Consider the following 20,075-nt stretch of genomic DNA (forward strand, 5'->3'; position numbering starts at 1 on the left):
GAGTACAATATCATCTACATAAAGCAAAGAGTTTGACATCTATTCTGATATCAGACTTAATACAACTTTCATTCATAGTGTGCATCCTTGTCTTTCTCCTGATTTTACATCAAACTATCTTGCTGTATTTCCTTCAATTCTAGCTGCTGACTTACAACTTAAATATAGACTATGTATTGCTCTGTATAATTTCCATAATATGACATAAATATGATATAAATTTCCATAATATGACATAAATATGACATAAATTTCCATTTATGTCATATGATTGTAGTGTTTTGAAAAGCTTTTCTCAAGGCACCTTGTCATACGCTTTTTCCAGATATATGAAACTAAAGTACAGATTCTTGTCATATTCCCATGATTTCTGAAATATTTCTTGTGAAACGAGAATTTGATCTTGACAACTTCTATTTGGTCTGAATCCATCTTGTTCTTCTCTGAGTTCCTCTTCCACAATCTTTCTCAACTCTTTATTTCAAATATGCTTGCATAAATCTTACATGGAACATTTAGTAGAGAAATTCCTCTCTAATTTTCACATTTAGATTTATTCTCTTTTTTTATAGATGGGAACTATTTGAGCTATACTCCAATCATTTGGAATTTGACCTTCTAACCAGGCCCTCGGAATTATGCAGTATAGCCACTGCAAAACTTTTATACCTCCATACTTAAGCATTTCTGGTTGATTATCATCTACTCTAGCTGCCTTTCACATTTCAAGTTTTTGATTACTTTTTCTACCTCAAGTATTGATATGTACTCATTTTTTCATCCCTCTTGAAAATGTTCTAGAATGGTTCTGTCGCCACTTGTTTCATTTAACATCTTTCCAAGTAATTACTCCAGACATCTAGGATATCCTTATCTGCAATTTCATGTCACCTTTATCATCTTTGATTCTTTTTACAATACTCTTTCCTCCATTTCTAAGCTTTTTTAATAGCTTCCAGAACATTTTGCCACCTTCCTTATATATATCTTCCATATTCTTACCCAAGTCTTAACTTTACTTTTGTTTAGCTGCTTTTACACATAGCCTAGCTTGCTTACATTTTTCTCTGTATTCTATTAGGACATCTGCTGATGTATTTGCTAGGAACTTTTGATATGTTTTCTTCTTTTCTATGACTGCTTCTTTAACTTCTTGTGTCCACCATGGCATTCTTACTTTTCTATCCTTGCAGACTACTTCACTAAATACCTCTCTTGCTGAATCAATTGCTGTCTTCCTCAGAGTTTGCCACTGAGATTCCGAGGTTTAGTTCTTATTTTCAAACTGCTTCAAGATTTTTTCAGTACCATTCGTGTAGTCAAATCTACAATTTACCTGTAAAAGATGCTCAACTTTAATTCTTTTTAAAACTTTCTTCCATACTGTACTTTTCAGTGTAACATCCATTTTGATCCTGCTTAGCACTGAGTAATGGTCAATTCTAGTTTCTAATCCTCTGAACACTCTCGTATCTTGAACTAGCATTAAGATGTCATTAACAACAATGATGCAGTCAATGAGGTTTTTCTTATTTCTTGTCTTTCCTCCATGTGAACTTGTGCACATCTTTATGTTGGAACGTGGTGTTAGTAATGACTAGTGTGTGTATCCTAAGCAGAATTCCAACAGGATACTTGCCATTATTATTAGCTTTGCTGCCCTTTCCTCCAAATTTTCCTAAAACCTGTCTGTGCCTGGTGGGATTCACTTCCTACTACAAGTACTACTTTTTTTTTCATTTTCTTTATGTCATCTGCTTGCTGACTTAGAAAATTCCTCTACTTCTTCCTTAGGAGATCCTCCTGTAGGACTATAGGCACAAATAAGTTTCATTGTTCATTTCCCCATTGTGAAGTTTTTCCACATAACTACTTAAAACTGCTTTCCAATCAAGAAGTTGGTGTTGAAAGCTATTGGTACTCCTTCCTTTCCCTGAACATTATTGCCTGATTGTAACATCCTATACGTATTATTTAGTAAGCTCTCACCTATTTTTGTCTTCTTTTTCTCAGTAATGTCAATTACATCCACATGGTACTTTTCCAATTCTTCTGCCTGTTTGATATTCCTTATATTGATGCTTCCTATCTTCACTTCTTCTGGCATTGGGTTTATTCTTCTAGATCAGTGTTTCTCAAAGGTCTTCAGGGGGTATGTGGCAATTTTTGGCTATGCATCATTAATGCATGGAATCATTATGTTTCTCAACAAATAATGCAATTGGAGACAACTGAGATAAAAACAGCACTAACTAATGAATCACGTCTCCTCTCAAACAGAAACTGCTGTATAGACTCAAGCAAAACCTTATGTTGCTGGTGCAACATATGGTTTTGCTTGACACCACTCCGTTGTGAACGTGTTAAAACTAAGAAATATATAGTGAATGTGTTTCAAATATTATAGAATTCGGTTGAAAAGAATTAGCATTTCAACTCAAACTCTATATCTGCTTACATATAAATTCAAATAAAATAGAATTTACAATGAAATATACTTCGTTTATTTATTATTTGATAAGAGGGGTACTTGGTAATAATGAAAATTTAAGAAGGGGGTACATGGATATCTGAAGTTTGAGAAACACTGTTCTAGATGTTGAATAGGAGCTTTTTCCAGTAGCTAACTTTTCACTTATCACCTTGGTTGGCTGACAAAAACAGCAAGGGGCCTTGTTTAACCATGGGATGCTCCAGATAGCATAATTGTATGTAGACAAATGTTGTTTGTTTGTCTGTATACAATTTTCTTTGACCTTCTTGGTTAATTTCCTATCGTAATCTGATTTTGCCTTTCTTACTGTGCTGGTCACACCCTTTTTCCCTGCGCCTTGTACTACTCATGAAGTTACTGTTCTCCTTTCATTCCTCTTCTATTTTTGCATCTCCTGCTTAATAATACTACTCATCCATTAAGCCCTACTCGATTTATCCTCCTGGTTTTGGGTATGCGGTCTGATATTGCTTGTTTTCTGCTATGCATTGAGCTGTAACTTAAGCCTTTCATAATTACTTGCCCTGTTCCACATATACCTTATCCCTTCTTAATTGAAAATTCCATGTTTGGCAACCTCCCAAGTCAAGGACTTCATTATCACTTTTCTCATTTGGAGGCAAATGTGATAACCTAGCTTATGGACATATCCTTTATCACCAGGTCCAGCACACTCTTGCACTGCATCCCCTCCATCACATGTTGTTTCAAGTAATTTTCTGCCACATGATCTTTCCTCCTTCCATACTATATATTTTAAAGCATAATGAAAAATTCTGTGTTTAATAGATTGGAGAAGCCTGTTATCATTTATTAGTTAGTAGATGATATGGCTGAAAACTGTTTCCGCTTTAACTGCTGTAGAATAATGTTATTGAATTAACTTTTAAGAGTTTCCTTCAGAAGTATTATAAATAAAAAATAACCCCCTTGTAAAAATTGTAAAACTTCTACTATATTACTCAAGATTTTTGTTGAGTGGATAGTGCATTCACTCTTTATCAACAGACTGGATCAAATTGCACTGTTGCAATGGATGTTTTTTTAGATGGTAGATGAATTTCATCACCCTTACTGTAGGCCTCAAGTGGATTGAAATAGTTCCATGTTTAGTCCCTATAGGAGGGACTAAACATGGAAAGAGTAGTAACTTATAATACATTAGTACTGTGGACTAAGGGCCTATAAGCTACTGCCTTGTATGGATAGGATTCTAAGCCTTTCTACATCTAACAAAATTATCTTAAATACTCCAGTTGACATTGGGAACAAAGAGTGTAAAGATAATAATTTTGTTGGATGTAGAAAGCTTAGCTGTTAGTAATTACTTGTATTAAATATTTTTAATACAAGGGACTAAACATGGAAAGGGTAGTAACTTATAACTTAACGGTCGCTTGGTGTCACACTGATTAGATCGTCGGCTTGTCGAGAGCTCCTGAAAAGATTAGTATTATTTTGTGTTAACATTAGATATTTTACTAGAATTTAAGTAGTATTGTTTGCTTTTTGTTTCTTGGTGTGTCTGTGCAATTTTTGCGTGTTTTCTGTTATTTTAATTATTATTTTTAAGAAAAGATAGCATACACATGGCACCGATAAAGAAAAAAATGGCGCCAGGTCGCCATGTTTGTTTAAGAGTTTTATGTAAACGAATTTATGCAATGTGCTGTCTGTGAGATGTATGCCTTGCGAAGAGCGGTGGGAGTCTGGTTAGAAAGTAATAGTGGAGTTAATATGTGTAGAAAGTGTAAAGAGAATGAGGACTTCAAGCGTGTTTTGTGTGTCGAGACTGATATCGTTAACGATAATCAGAATGTAGAAAATGGCGGTGTGCTAGAGAATTGCGTGGTAGATAGGTGTGCCAGATAGGTGTGAGAGCGTCGCTGAAAGTGTAAATGAAGGTAGAAACACAGAAAGAATGGATGATTTGATCGATAATGAAAATGGTGAGGTAAATGCGGGTAGCAAAATTGCCCGTTTGAATGGTGCGATACACAGAGCCAAAAGACAACTGGTGCGTATGGAAAAATGTGTGTTGAACGTACCGACAAATAACCGGCGGAAGTCTGTGACGGCAAATAATAGAATGTTCGTAAACGTCAATAAAATGAAGGAGCGAGTGCTGTATGGGGATTCGCTATTAAGAGGCATAATAATTGAGAGTTTAACGAAGTCGTACCAGCCGGGTGCGAACATAAAGGACGTCAGCGAATCTATTCGACTGCAAAAACAGAGGGTGAAAGAGATGATAATCGTGGCAGGAACGAATGATTTGAAAGAGGACAAAATGGAAATGATAGAGGATGTGAGGGAGTTGTTTAAGGTAGCAAAAGAGAAGAGTGAGAGAGTTAGGATTATGAGTATCTTACCGCGGTATGACAGCGAAGTGTTTAGAAGGAGGGCCATAATTGCCAATGACTTTATGCGTGGGTTATGCATGGAGAGTGGTGTGGAATTTGTGGATGTGTGGAATGAGTTCGATGGGCGAAAGGACTTATATAAGATGGATGGGTTACATTTGAATGGAGTTGGTGTACGGAGACTTGAAAGAGTGTTGATGAATGATGTGGAAGTGGATGTACAGACTCAGGGAAACTAGATTTATTAAGAGGGGGGAAGTAGATATGCAGACTTTATGGGGGGGCAGTTAAGTGTATGAATGAGTATATTATGCCCGGGCGAGTACGACAGACAACAAATCAGAATGGGATAGTTAGTATAAGGCATCAAAGTAGGGATGGGACAAATGGGCTTCTGCGATTCATGTACACTAATGCCAGGAGTATTAGGAACAAGAAGGAAGAGTTTTTGGCCATGGTTGGCACTTCCAGGCCACAGGTTGTCGGTATTAGTGAAACATGGCTGACAGAAGATGATAAAGCTAGTGGGATTGAATGCGATGGGTATAGCGTGTTCAGGAGTGACAGGGTGAAGGGGGTAGGAGTGTTATTGATGATAGCTGATGAGCTTCAGCCAAGGGGTATAGAAGTTGAACTGCAGGATGGGGAAAAAAGCACATTTGAGGCTGTTTGGTGTGAGATAGAATCTAGCAGAACAAAATATACAATTGGGTGCTGCTATAGACCGGGTGATGGAGTGGATGGTGGGGATAGTATGTATAAGCAAATAGAAGAAATGAGTGGAAGGAGGGTAATTATTATGGGTGATTTCAATTATGGTAACATTGACTGGAAAGAGGAGAGGGCACATGGGAGGAAGGAATTGGATTTTATGCAGTTATTAAGGGACAACTATCTACAGCAACATGTCTTGGAAAATACCAGGGGGCAGAGAGTGGTAGACCTAGTAATTGCAGCTGAGAATGTAGCTGTAACGAACATGACCATGTTGCCACCAATTGGTGAGAGTGACCATAAGGTCATGACTTGGGAGGTGGCTAAAGGAGTCGAATTTACAATTAAGACAGGGTACATGTGGAATTACCGGGCTGGTAAGTATGACAAGCTTAGGTGTGTGCTTGGCTCAATGCCATGGCATGTAAAACTGCAAGGGCTGGATGTTGATAGTGCATGGGAGGTGGTTAAGAACTGTTTGCAGGAGGCAATGGTTGACTGTATCCCAAGAGTCCGAATAATAAATCAAGTAGGGGTTAAATGGATGAATAACACTATTAAGCTTGAGCTGCAAAAAAAGAAACAATTGTGGAGGGAATTTAAGGAGAAGGGTGACCATCAGGTGCAGGAACAGTATAAAGCTCAGGCCAGGATGGTAACAAGGGTGGTAAGAAAAGCAAAAGCAGATTACGAAAGGAAATTGGCCATGCAGGCTAAAGAGAATCCCAAACAGTTTTTTCAATATGTTGCAAGTAAAAGGAAAAATGCTCATGGTAGAATGATCTTAAAAAATGCTGAGGGTAGGGAGGTAACCGAATCAGTCGATGTTGTGGAATTACTGAGCGAGCACTTTGCAAGAGTATATCATCCAGGTGGTGACTTTGCAGAAATGGAAGAACCAACAGCTTATACTGGAATTGTGATGAATGAAGCAGAGGTAACTAGTCTATTACAGAACCTCAATGTCAATACATCTGTGGGATTGGATGGTATACCAGCTCGTGTCGTACGTGAAGCGGCCAAAGAATTGTCAGTGCCCTTGACCATCTTGTTTAATTTGAGCCTCAGGACTGGGTCAGTCCCAAGGGGGTGGAAAGAGGGAAAAATAGTTCCACTGCACAAAGGTGGTTCCAAGGCTGTTGAAAATTACCGGCCAATCAGCATAACAGGAATCATTATCAAGGTCTTAGAGAAAATAGTCAAGAGGAAAATACAAGATTGGATAGAAGAAAATGGGATACTGTATTGGGGATAGCATGGTTTTTGTGAAGAGTAGGTCATGCCTCAGTAACTTGCTCACGTATTATAACACAGTGACGGCTGAACTGGTAGGGTAATGGGTTTACAGTGATTCTACTGGACCTTGCTAAGGCCTTTGACAGGATACCACATGGAATTCTAATCAGTAAATTGCAGCATATTGGAATGGACATAGGGTTGGTGAGATGGATTGGAGGGTGGTTGATGGAGAGATATCAGAGAGTGGTTTACTCAGGAGTAGAGTCCACAAGACGGCCTGTGACTAGTGGTGTGCCACAAGGTTCTATTCTTGGACCACTGCTGTTTAATTTGTTCATAAATGATATAGGAAAGGATCTGAGAGGAACAGTTCATTTGTTTGCTGATGATGCAAAGTTGGGTAGGACAATAGTGAGTACAGAAGATGTCAAAATCTTGCAGGATGATTTGGATAGATTGGAGGTCTGGGCTAGGGAGAATGGATGTCAATTTAATGTCGCAAAATGTAAGGTTATGCATTTTGGGGTGAAAAGATTGGAGGCAGTTTACTGCATTGGTGGAACCGTGCTCCAGGAAATTGATGAGGCATGAGATTTAGGAGTGTTGGTGGATAAGGAATTGAAATTTAGGGGACACATTGCAAAAGTGGGCAAATCAGCTCATCAAATCACTTGGTTGCTGAAGAATACATTGACAAACAGAGACAAGCAGGTTATTGTTCCTCTGTATCGAGCCTTGATAAGACCCCATCTCGACTACTGTGCTCAGATTTGGTCACCTAGGTTTCTTCTTGATGGGGAGGAGGTGGAGAGGATCCAGAGGCGAGTGACCAAGATGATAGCAGGTCTGTAGAATGAACCGTATGAGAACAGGTTGAGGATTTGTGGGTTACAAAAATTGGTTGATAGGCGGAGGAGGGGAGATATGATTGAGACATTCAAATTATTGAAGGGTTTCTATAAAATTAATTCAGAAGATATTTTTGAGAACAGGGCTGGTTGTGGGAGGACTAGAGGACATTCATGGAAACTGGGCAAAAGTGTGGTTAGTAAAGGTGTTAGAGCTGGGTTCTTTACTTTTAGAGTAGTGAATGAGTGGAATGCGCTCCCTGAGTCTGTGGTGGATGCTGTGACAGTGAATGAGTTTAAGGCGAGGTATGATAGATACTGTATGAATGTCGAATAGTTGTGATGAATATGATTTGGGGCCTCCCTCGATGAGTCTAATGACTCCCTGGAGTTGCCTGTAATAATAGTAATAATAAGCTACTACCTTGTATGGATAGGATTCTAAGCCTTTCTACGTCCAACAAAATTATTATCTTAAATACTCCAGTTGACATTTGGAACAAAGAGTGTAAAGATAATTTTGTTGGATGTAGAAAGCTTAGTTGTTAGTAATTACTTGTATTAAATATTTAACAATGCTGACTCACAAGAACAAAATAAATCTGATGGATATAATATATATTAAAAATTTATTTCATTTTTTTTCTACTTTGAAATCCTATAAATAGCATCTTATCCAGACATATTTTGTTTTTATGAGATTGTGAGCCTCAACTATTAAATAGATAATATGTATTGGTCTCGGTGTTTTGCTCTCTTATTTAACTAAATTAAGAAAATTAGGAAATATGAAATATTGCTTTTTGGAGTTAAATTTTTTACAAATTGTTTAGTATTAATTTCACTATATGAATTAAGTGAATTTTTGATACAATAATATCTAATATGTATTTCTTTAGCCACTTAAAACGCAGTGGTCACATAGAAAACTTTGTCATAGCTAGTGAGGAAGCCATTGCCAAAGGTATTAGAAGAATCGTCGCTGTTACTGGACCAGAGGCAGCTAAGGTAATTGAAATTTTTTTTATACCTTCATTTTTAATATTTTAATTAATTAAAAGTTTAATTAAAAGTTTTACGAATGACAATCTTTAAATGTTTGCTAAGTTTCAATTTAAATAGAAATCTTTTGTTGCAGAAATTTATACATTAAAGGGAATACTATATTTGTGCATGTATGTGTATGTTTCTGATGGTTTACTTCTATTTGTTCACTATGTACGTAAAAACTAATATATATAGTTTTTGTTTTTCATATTTATTTGTTAATAAACTCACTGCTGCAGCTCTAGTAAGCCAGTAGCGATGTAAATGGATTAATGTTATAAATGGAATTTTATTTATAGCAAACTAAATTTTCTTTTAGGCACAGAAGCGAGCTGGACTCTTTCAGCATGAGGTTGAGAAACTCCAAAAACTCATTGCAAATAATAACAGAAATGTTAATGAAAAGGAAATGGTGAAAAAAATTGTTGAACTGACTGAAGTAAGTTCGTCTTTTAAACTTTTTATTTCAAAATTCTGTGTTTGGCAGGGGCGGGTATACGGTTAAATACTGACTTTGTCAGGTTACACATACATGAGAAATAATTTGTGTCTGGAAAGAAATCAGAGCCGAATTTAAGATGAATAAATATATGTATTTATATAACATGACTTGTGTCATTCTTTAAAAATTGCATTAAAAAAAAAAAAGCAATATACAATATTACAATGCTAATAAATACGATGTTGAATATGGTACTACAGGAATCTGGTCATTTAAAATAGCTCTCAATGCATGCTTCCTATCTCAAAGTAGTTGAATAATAATTTTTTAGCAATCAGAAAGATTAACACATGGATTTATGTGAATTAATGTTGGAATACTTGGTGTCTTTTGTTCCACTCAGTGAATTCAAATTTTCTTGAATTACAAGTTGAATTACTACTTGAATTCTGACAAGTAGGTCATCATCACCATTATCAAATTCCTGACATGTACAGGATATTATGACAGTACTACATGATTATGACAGTACATTATCTGTCTAACATTATCAGATCTTATATTTCTGTCTTTTAAGGCACTTTTTACTCTATCAACCCAACTATATATTAGTCATTCTCTAGGTTTTTTTTTTTTACTATCAACCTGGCAGAGAACACTTATTTTGCTAATCTTTCCTCTCCCATTTTGTTTAAGTGACCATACAACCTGAGATTTGCTCTGCTAACACATTCCTGGATGCGAACAATGTCAAGTTCTTTCCTAATATCCTCGTTTTTAATATGAAATTGCCATTGATGCCATACATTCACACCCCTAATCTTTCTCAGAACTCTCATATCAGTGGTCTTTAGTCAAGTGTTTTCTAACTGAAAACTCTTAGATCCATAAGTTAAATTTGGCTTTAACACTGTCTTATATACAGCTAATTTAATGTTTTGACTAATTTCTCTCGTATTCCATATAAATTCATTCATTTGACTTCCTACCATACTAGCTCATCTTCACCAAAAATTGTGCCTAAGTAGCTGAAATATTTTACTTGTTCTATACTTTCTCCATTCATGAGGCAGTTGAAAATTTCAATGCTTCTGCCTATTTCTATTGTCTTTGTCTTATTATTGCTGACCTTCATACCATATCTATTACAACAGTTATTCAACTTAGCCAGGGAATCTTGCAGACTTGTAGTGGATTTATTTAGAAGTATAACATTATCTGCATAAAGCAAATAGCGGAGATTAACATCTCCAATTTTGATGTCAGGTTTAATACCACTTTCCTTCATAATGTGATCCATATAGATGATGAATAAGAGAAGGGATAATGTACATCCTTGTCTGACACCAGATTTAACATCAAAAAATCTTCCTGTACTTCCTTCAATTCTAACTGCTGACTTGCAAAACTCAAATAAAGACTAAGTATTGCTTGATATAATGCCCTATTGACACCATATAACTGTAGCATATTGAATAGCTTCTCTATTGGCACCTTGTCATATGCTTTTGCAGGTCTACAAAACTTTAATACAGATCTTTGTTATATTCCCACAATTTCTCATCTATTTATTGTAAAGTGAAAATCTGATCCTGACCACTTCTATTTGACCTGAATCCAGCTTGTTCTTTGCCAAGCTTCCCTTCCACAATCATTATCAACTGTTTCTTAAGTATACTTACCAGGAACACTCAGTAATGAAATACCCCTGTAATTCTCACATTGTTTTATTTCCCTTTATATATATAGGTTCTATGAGAGTTCTACTCCAATCATCTGGAATTCGTCCCTCTGTCTAGGCCTTCTGAACTATGCAGTGCAGCCACTGCAAGACTCTTATATCTCCATAATTGAGCATTTCTGGTCGAATATCATCTACTCTCCTACCTTTCCATATTTCAGGCCTCTGATGGCTTTTTTTCTACTTAAAGTATGGATATGTATTCAACTGACTACATCCCTCTTGAGTATTTTTTTACCACAATGCTGTCACTGATTATTTCATTTAGCAATTTTTCAAAGTAATTAATCTGTACATCAAGGATATTTTTTCCTCCAGAGTTTGTCATATTTCATTATGATCATCAAATTCCTCCCATGTACCCTCATGGCACACAGTACAGGATATGATAGTACTACATGAAAAATTTACATCATTACTAACTTCCTATCTACAATTTTCCTCCAAATCGGTCGGTTACTTGTCAAGACTCCAACATTATCAGATCTTATATTGCTATCATCTAAGGCACTTCGTACCGTATCAATCCACCTATATCTTGGTCTTCCTCTGGGCCGTTTTCCTCTCAACCTGACAGAGAACACTTGTTTTGCTAATCTTTCCTTGCCCATTCTGCTTAAGTGACCATACCACCTGAGATTAACTCTACTAATGCATTCCTGGATGCTGACAATGTCAAATTCTTTCCTAATTTTCTCGTTTTTAATATGATATTGCCATTGATGCCATCTGTTCATGCCTCTAATCTTTCTCAGGACTCTCATATCTGTGGTCTCTAGTCTTTGGTCAAGTGTTTTACTTCTGATTCAGCTCTTAAATCCATAAGTTAAAACTGGTTTGAACACAGTCTGTATACAGTTAATTTAGTGTTTTGACTAATTTCTCTCTTATTCCATATGAATTTATTCAATTGACTTCCTACCAGACCAGCTTTGTTGATTCTGTTGCCTATTTCCATATTTAATTTACCATCTCCACTAAAAAGCGTGCCTAAGTAGCAGAGATGTTTTACTTGTTCCACAGGTTCTCCATTCACAATGCAGTTGACATTTTCAACGATTCTTCTCATTTTCATTGTCTTCGTCTTTTTATTGCTGACCTTCATACCATATCTATTACAACAGTTATTCAATTTAATCAGGGAATCTTGCAGACTTGTAGCAGATTTATTTAGAAGTATAACATTGTCTGCATAAAACAAAGAGCTGACATTAGCATATCCAAATTTGATATCTGGTTTAATACCACTTTCCTTCATAATATGATTCATATAGATAATGAATAAGAGAAGGGATAATGTACATCCTTGTCTCACACCAGATTTAACATTAAACCATCTTCCTTTACTTCCTTCAATTCTAACTGCTGACTTATAACTCAAATAAAGACAATGTCCCATTGACACCATATAACTGTAGCGTATTGTATAGCTTCTCTCTTGGCACCTTGTCACATGCCTTTTCCAGATCGACAAAACTTAGTACAGATATTTGTTATATTCACATGATTTCTCAACTGTTTGTCATAAAGTGAAGATCTGATCCTGACATCCTCTATTTAGTCTGAATCCAGCTTGTTCTTCACCAAGCTATTCTTCCACAATTCTTCTCAACCATTTCTCAAGTATACTAGCATAAATCTTACCAGGAACACTCAGTAGGGAAATATGTCATATTTATCATCTCTAATTCCTTTTACAGCACTCTTTCCTTCATTTCTGAGCTTCTACAACAACCTCCAGAAGATCTTGCCACCTTCTTGATATGTATGTTCTTACCAAAGTCTTCCCATAACTTTTGTTTAGCTTTCTTTGATTTGTCTCTGTATTCTCTAAGAGTACAAGATGACTTTTATGCCAGGCATTTTCAATATGCTTTCTTCTTTTCCTTTACTACCACTTTAACTTCCTCTGTATACCATGGAGTTCTGATTTTTCTATCCTTGCAGACAACCTCACCACATGCTCTCTGGTCGAATCAAGCAGTGTTTTCTTCAAGCTTGCCACCGAATCTCCAAGGTTTCGTTCCTGTTTTCAAACTCTTTCATTTTTTCTTCAATAATGTTTGTGTATTTTAGTCTACAGTTCACATCTGAGAGCTGCTCAACTGTTATTCGCTTTAAAACTTTCTTATATGCTCTTCTTTTCAATATGAAATTCAGTTTTATCCTGCTCAAAACTGAATGGCGATCACTTTCAGTTTCAAATAATCTGTACATTCTAGTGTCCTTCACCAGTGAGAAAATTTCACTTTCAACAATAACATAGTCAATAATACTTTTCGTATTCCTCCTCTTCTTTCTGTGAATGTATTCTCATTTTTATGTTGGTTCATTGTGTTAGAAACATACAAAATATTTTTGTATGTTAGCCAGTTATTTCTTACTCTGCTATTTAGATCCCCAACAAGGACCTACTTTTCCTGTTTTTTGTGTCAGTTGCTTTCTTAAGGCCACAAAAATTTACTCCACTTCTACCTTAGGCACAAATAAGTCTCATTGTCCAGCTACAACAAACTGTGCTGATGCGATGAATAATATTCTTGAATAAGATATTGATTGGCATCCTCATATCACATTAGTTTATGAAACCATTTATTGTGCATTCACATGCTAGATTATGCACGTGGTTTTTTGCCTATGTTAAAACATTATTGTTTCTAAACAATTAGAAAGAATAAGTGTTCTAATTGTTTTATATCTCAAATGGCCTGTCATAATCAGCAATTTATGTTTCAGGAAATTTCTCAGTCAAGCATTTCATACTGGAAGAAGGAAGAAATGAGAACAAATCTTAAAAATCTAAAGAAACAGTTAGATGACATGGATCGTGCCAACAAAGCTGCTGTGTTGCAAGAAGTAAGGAGACATTTATTATTTTTTTCAGTAAATAGCTATTATCATTCTAAAGAAGAATAAAATAATCATATTTTATAGCTAGTAAGCCAGGTATGAAACTTTTACAGAGGTTGAAAAGTAATCGATAGCTTCATAATGACTTTTAGCATCAACTGATGTAATATTCCACTACTTAAAAGTTAAGTTGTGGAATCATGTACAGTCCCTTATGGATGGGTTCCGTTCTGGAGAGCTGTCCATAAGTCAGATTGTCCTCTAAAGCTTATATCTGATAGATAATATTTTTACCATATATGCCAGAAATGTTTATAATGTGATGTTAAGTGATAAAAAAAAAAAAGCTAAAACCAAACTGTTCATGCTAAATAGCATAAATAAATATAGAAAACAAATTGAAACAATTTAAAACATTGTTTTTAAACATTTGTAATGATACATTCCAGTGATTCAATCATTTAAAATATTCTTTAATGCAATCTCATCATTGCGGAGAACCGACCAGGGCTTCTGACCTAATGTCCAATCCTCACCTTCTCGTGGTGCACCCTGTTGGGTATCTACTTGGATACTGAACGGACGAGGATGGGCTGGCAATTTGGGATTTAGCCGACCAAATTGTATTCTTATTGGTTAAACCAAAATATGGAATGATGGTACAACATGACAAAATTTCATGCCTGCTGGGGCGTCGCCCGGTTAAACAAGGCCCCCGTTGTTTTCGCCGGGGAACCAGGGCGAACAGCGAAAAGTCAGCTACTGGAACAAATCTGAAAATAAACCCCAACTCAACATCACCAGAGTTAAAGATCGGTACTATCAACGTAAGAAGCCTGAATGGCAAAGAAATGGAGCTAGCTGAGGAATTAGATAAGTACCAGATCGACATAATAGGGGTGACTGAAACAAAAAAGACCAAAACTGGTGAGCTCTTTCTGAGCAATAAATACAAAATGTTATATTCAGGCAATGACAATCAAGGAAAAGGAGGAGTAGCCATAGTATTCAACACAAAATACGAGGCTAATCTTCTTGAATGGCAGGCAGTCTCAAGTAGAGCAATGTGGGCAAATATGAGAATGGGGAACTGGACAATGAGACTTATTTATGCCTTCTATGGTCCCACAGAAGGTTCTACAAAGGTAGAAGTGGAGGAATTTTTTGAGGCTTTAGAAAAAGCAACTGACACAATGAAAAATGAAAAGTTGGTCCTTGTTGGGGATCTAAATAGCAGATTAGGAAATGATTGTGAGACATACAAAAATATTTTGGGAAAATTTGGAGAAAAGAGCAAAGCTAATAATAATGGCAAATATCTGTTGGATTTCTGCTAAGGACATGGACTGGTTATTACTAACACCATGTTCCAACATAAAAATGTGCACAAATTCACATGGAGAGAAGAGGCAAGGAATAAGAAAAGTCTCATTGACTATGTTATTGTTGATAGTGATGTTTTCTCCCTGGTGCAGGACACCAGAGTGTACAGAGGATTTGAAATTGGAAGTGATCACTATTTAGTCTTGAGCAGGATAAAATTGAATTTCATATTGAAAAGAATAACATGTAAGAAAGTTTTAAAGCGAATAAAAGTTGAGCAGCTCTCAGATGTGAACTGTAGACTAAAATACACAAAGATTATTGAAGAAAAAATGAAAGAGTTTGAGAACAGGAATCAAACCTTGGAGATTCAGTGGCAAACTCTGTAGAAAACATTGATTGATTCTGCCAGAGAGGCATGTGGTGAGGTTGTCTGTAAGGATAAAAAAAATCAGAACTCCCTGGTGGACAGAGGAAGTTAAAGAGGCAGTGAAGGAAAAGAAGAAAGCATACCAAAAGTTCCTGACAAATAAGTCAGCTTTTGCTCTTAGAGAATATAGAGACAAATGCAAGAATGCTAAACACTGTGTAAAACTAGCTAAACAAAAGTCATGGGAGGACTTTGGCAAGAATATAGAAAATAAATATCAAGAAGGTGGCAAAATATTCTGGAGGTTGTTGAAGAAACTTAAGAATGGAGGAAAGAGTGCTGTAAAAGGAATTAGAGATGATAAAGGTGACATGAAAACGGGAGAAAAAGATATCCTTGAAGTATGGAGTAATTACTTTGAAAAACTGCAAAATGAAACAAGCAGTGATGACAGCACAGTGGTAAAAAACACTGACCAGGCATGCAGTCCGGAATACATATCCATACTTGAAGTAGAAAAAGCCATCAAAGGCTTGAAATGTGGAAAGGCAGCAGGAGTAGATGATATTCGACCAGAAATGCTGAAGTATGGTGGTATAAGAGTATTACAGTGGCTGCACTGCATAGTTCAGAAAGCCTTGACAGAGGGACGAATTCCCGATGATTGGAGTAGAGCTCTCATAGTACCCATATATAAAAAGGGAAATAAAACTGCATGTGAGAATTACAGAGGTATTTCCCTACTGAGTATTCCTGGCAAGATCTATGCAAGTATACTTGAGAAACGGTTGAGAAGAATTGTGGAAGAAAAGCTTGGTGAAGAACAAGCTGGATTCAGGCCAAATAGAGGCTGTCAGGATCAGATCTTCACTTTACGACAAATAGTCGAGAAAGCATGGGAATATAACAAAGATCTGTATTCAAGTTTTGTCGATCTGGAAAAGGCATATGACAAGGTGCCAAGAGAGAAGCTATTCAATACGCTGCAGTTATATGGTGTGAATGGGGCATTATACCAAGCAATGCTTAGTCTTTATTTGAGTTGTAAGTCAGCAGTCAGAATTGAAGGAAGCACACGAAGATGGTTTAATGTTAAATCTGGTGTGAGACAAGGATGTACATTATCCCCTCTGTTATTCATTATCTATATATAGATCACATTATGAAGGAAAGTGGTTTTAAACCTGTTATCAAAATTGGAGATGTTAATGTCAGCTCTTTGCTTTATGTGGATGATGTTATACTTCTAAATAAATCTGCTACAAGTCTGCAAGATTCTCTGACTAAATTGAATAGCTGTTGTAATAGATATGGTATGAAGGTCAGCAATAAAAAGACAAAGACAATGAAATTAGGCAGAATCATTGAAAATGTCAACTGTGTTGTGAATGGAGAACCTGTGGAACAAGTAAAACATTTCAGCTATTTAGGCACGATTTTTACTGAAGATGGTAAATTAAAAATAGAAATAGACAACAAAATCAGCAAAGCTGGTATGGTGGGAAGTCAATTGAATAAATTCATATGGAATAAGAGAGAAATTAGTCGCAACACTAAATTAGCTGTATACAAGGCAGTGTTCAAACCAGTTTTAACTTATGGATCTGAGAGCTGGGTCAGAAGTAAAACACTTGACCAAAGACTAGAGACCACAGATATGAGAGTCCTGAGGAAGATTATAGGCGTGAACAGATGGCATCAATTGCAATATCATATCAAAAACGAGGATATTAGGAAAGAACTTGACATTGTCAGCAACCAGGAATGTGTTAGCAGAGCTAATCTCAGGTGGTATGGTCACTTAAATAGATTGGGCGAGGAAAGATTAGCAAAACAAGTGTTCTCTGCCAGGATGGCAGCAAAACGACCCAGAGGAAGGCCAAGATATAGGTGGATTGATACGATACAAAGTGCTTTAGACGATAGAATTATAAGATCTGATAATGTTGGAGTCTTGACAAGTAACAGACTGATTTGGAGGAAAATTGTAGATAGGAAATTAATAATGATGTAATTTTTTTCATGTAGTACTATCATATCCTGTACACCCCTTGAGGGTACATGGCAGGAATTTGATGATGATGATGATGATGACAATTCTATTCACAGTCAGTATATATTCAGTTTCGTCTTGAGATTAGTTTTATTACATTTATCAGTGGGTGCATTGCTCATATCTCTTCGTGTTTTAGTTCTCTTATTTAACCCTTTCAGTCACAGCACAAGAAAAAAAGATAACATAGCTAACTATTCATTTTTTTAAGAGTGGAAAAGGACAGAGAGAGAAAGCAAGAAGCCAAGAGGGTTGTGGCACAGGCGAAGGCCACGGCATATCAAGATCTGTATGATCAATTGGAAACAAAGGAAGGACAGAGAAAAATTTACCAACTAGCAAAATGTAGAAATAAAGCAGCAAAGGGCATCTTACATGTGAGACAGATCAAAGACGCTGAAGGAAGAGTATTATGGAGGGATGTGGACATAAGAAGCAGATGGAGAATATACTTTGAGGGAATTTTGAATGAGGAAAATGCAAGGACTTACAGAGAAGATGGGCAGCTTTCTGAGGGGATGGTGCAGAACATCAGTAGCGTGGAAGTGACAGAGGCCATGAAGAGGATGAGGAATGGAAAATCGGTAGGCCCTGACAGGATTCCAGTGGAGGCATGGAAGACACTGGGGGAAGAGGGAATTGACTTGCTGTGGGACCTGTTCATGAAAGTTTGCCAACAGGAAAATATACCTGAGGAATGGAGGAAGAGTACTCTTGTTCTCATCTACAAGGATAAAGGGGATGCACAAGACTGTAAAAATTACAGAGGAATAAAGTTGATGTCTCACACAATGAAAATCCTAGAAAGGGTTCTTGATGGAAGATTGAGGAAGGAGGTGGAGATTGCAAAGGAACAATTTGACTTCATGCCTGATAGATCAACAACAGATGTTATATTTGGGTTGTAGCAGATGATGGAAAAGTTTCAAGAGAAACAACTGGAGCTACATCTGGCATTTATTGATCTGGAGAAAGCATACGATAGAGTGCCAAGGCAAGAAGTCTGGAGGTATCTGAGGGAGAAGAAGGTTCCGGAGAAATATGTCAGGTTGGTGCTGGAGATGTACAGAAATGTGAAGAAAAGTGTTCGGACCTGTCGGGGACAGACAAAAAGTTTTCAAGTAACAGTTGGCTTGCATCAAGGGTCAGCATTAAGTCCGTTTCTGTTTAATATTGTGATGGAGGTGGTGACAGAGGAGGTGAGAGAAGATGTGCCTTGGACAATGTTGTATGCAGATGACATCTTGCTGTGTGCAGATTCAAGAGAAGAAGCGGGAACTAAAATGGAAAGATGGAGAAAAGTACTGAAAGAGAGAGGTATGAGACTGAGCAGAAGTAAAACAGAGTATATGTGTTGCACAGTGGGCGGCGGTCAGGAGACAGATCTGGAGCTGGAAGGAAATATCATCAGGAAGGTGAGGGACTTTAGATTCTTAGGTTCAACAGTGGAAGAAGATGGAGGAGCTGAGAAGGAAGTGGGATGCAGGATACAAGCAGATTGGAGGAACTGGAGGGAGATGGCTGGAGTGTTATGCAATAAGAGGGTGTCATTCAATCTGAAAGGCAAAATCTATAGGACAGTAGGGAGGCCAGCTATGACGTATGCTATAGAAACTGTGGCCCTGAGGAAAAATAACATCAGCAGGATGGAAGTAGCAGAGATGAGAATGATTAGGTGAATGTGCGGTGTGACCAGAAAGGATCATCTGAGAAATGACTATGTGAGGGGAAACAGTGAAAGTTATGAACTTAGGAGCGAAGATACAGGAGGCAAGGTTGAGATGGTTTGGTCATATGATGAGGAGGGAGAACGAATATGTGGGAAGAAGGGTCATGCAGATGGATGTGCAAGGAAGGTGGAAGTGTGGGCAGCCAAAGAAGAGATGGAGGCATCTGGTAGAAGAGGACTTGAAGATGAAGAACTTGGATGCGGTGACAGCCCAAGACAGGTGGATGTCGAGGAGACTCATCATCAACAACAGTGACCCCACTTAAGTGGGGGAAGCTGCAGAAAAAGAAGAAGAGTCACAGCACAATAAAAAAGATAACATAGCTATATATGTGGAGACCATAGTAAAAAAATGAGTCTTTCATTAATTGAACATACTACCAACATGCAGTCCCACCGAAAGTTGCACTTATATTGTCTGTAACCTAATCCCTGATTAGTGTAGTAAAATTTCATTGAAACTTCCTCAATATTTTCTGTAAAACACCAGATCAGACATAAGCAGTGCTACATGTTGGGGTTTCTACCTTCACCTTCAAATACAGGCACTGTATTTGAAGGTGAAGGTAGAAACCATTTATTCCCTTTTAGTATTTTTTAATAAAATTGAATAGCCTGACTGCACTTATTATTATTGTTGTTGTTCCGGGAAACTCAAGGAGTCGACAGACTCATCGAGGGAAGCCCTAACATCATGTCTGGAACAACTATTCAACATTCACACAGTATCTATCATATCTTGCCTTGAACTCATTCACGGTCGTAGCACCCACAACAGACTCTGGAAGCTTATTCCACTCATTCACCACTCTCCAAGTAAAAAACCTAGCTCTAACACCCTTGTCAACCATGCTCTTGCCCA

The 20,075-nt window shown here is 37.0% G+C and overlaps 1 protein-coding gene across 1 annotated transcript in view; it reads left to right on the forward strand.

Moving 5' to 3' along the window:
- Positions 1-20,075, forward strand: part of AlaRS (alanine--tRNA ligase, cytoplasmic) — a 329,791-nt gene that overhangs the window by 262,993 nt on the left and 46,723 nt on the right. The window contains exons 17-19 of the mRNA XM_090398495.1: positions 8,558-8,666; positions 9,025-9,144; positions 13,625-13,744. Coding sequence (XP_090254621.1) covers positions 8,558-8,666; positions 9,025-9,144; positions 13,625-13,744 — 349 coding nt within the window. The remainder of the gene's footprint in view (positions 1-8,557; positions 8,667-9,024; positions 9,145-13,624; positions 13,745-20,075) is intronic.

The sequence above is a fragment of the Typopeltis vanoorti genome, chromosome 9, assembly GCF_054136105.1.
Source record: "Typopeltis vanoorti isolate ZY-2024b chromosome 9, IOZ_Tvanoo_1.0, whole genome shotgun sequence".
NCBI classification, from domain to species: domain Eukaryota; kingdom Metazoa; phylum Arthropoda; class Arachnida; order Uropygi; family Thelyphonidae; genus Typopeltis; species Typopeltis vanoorti.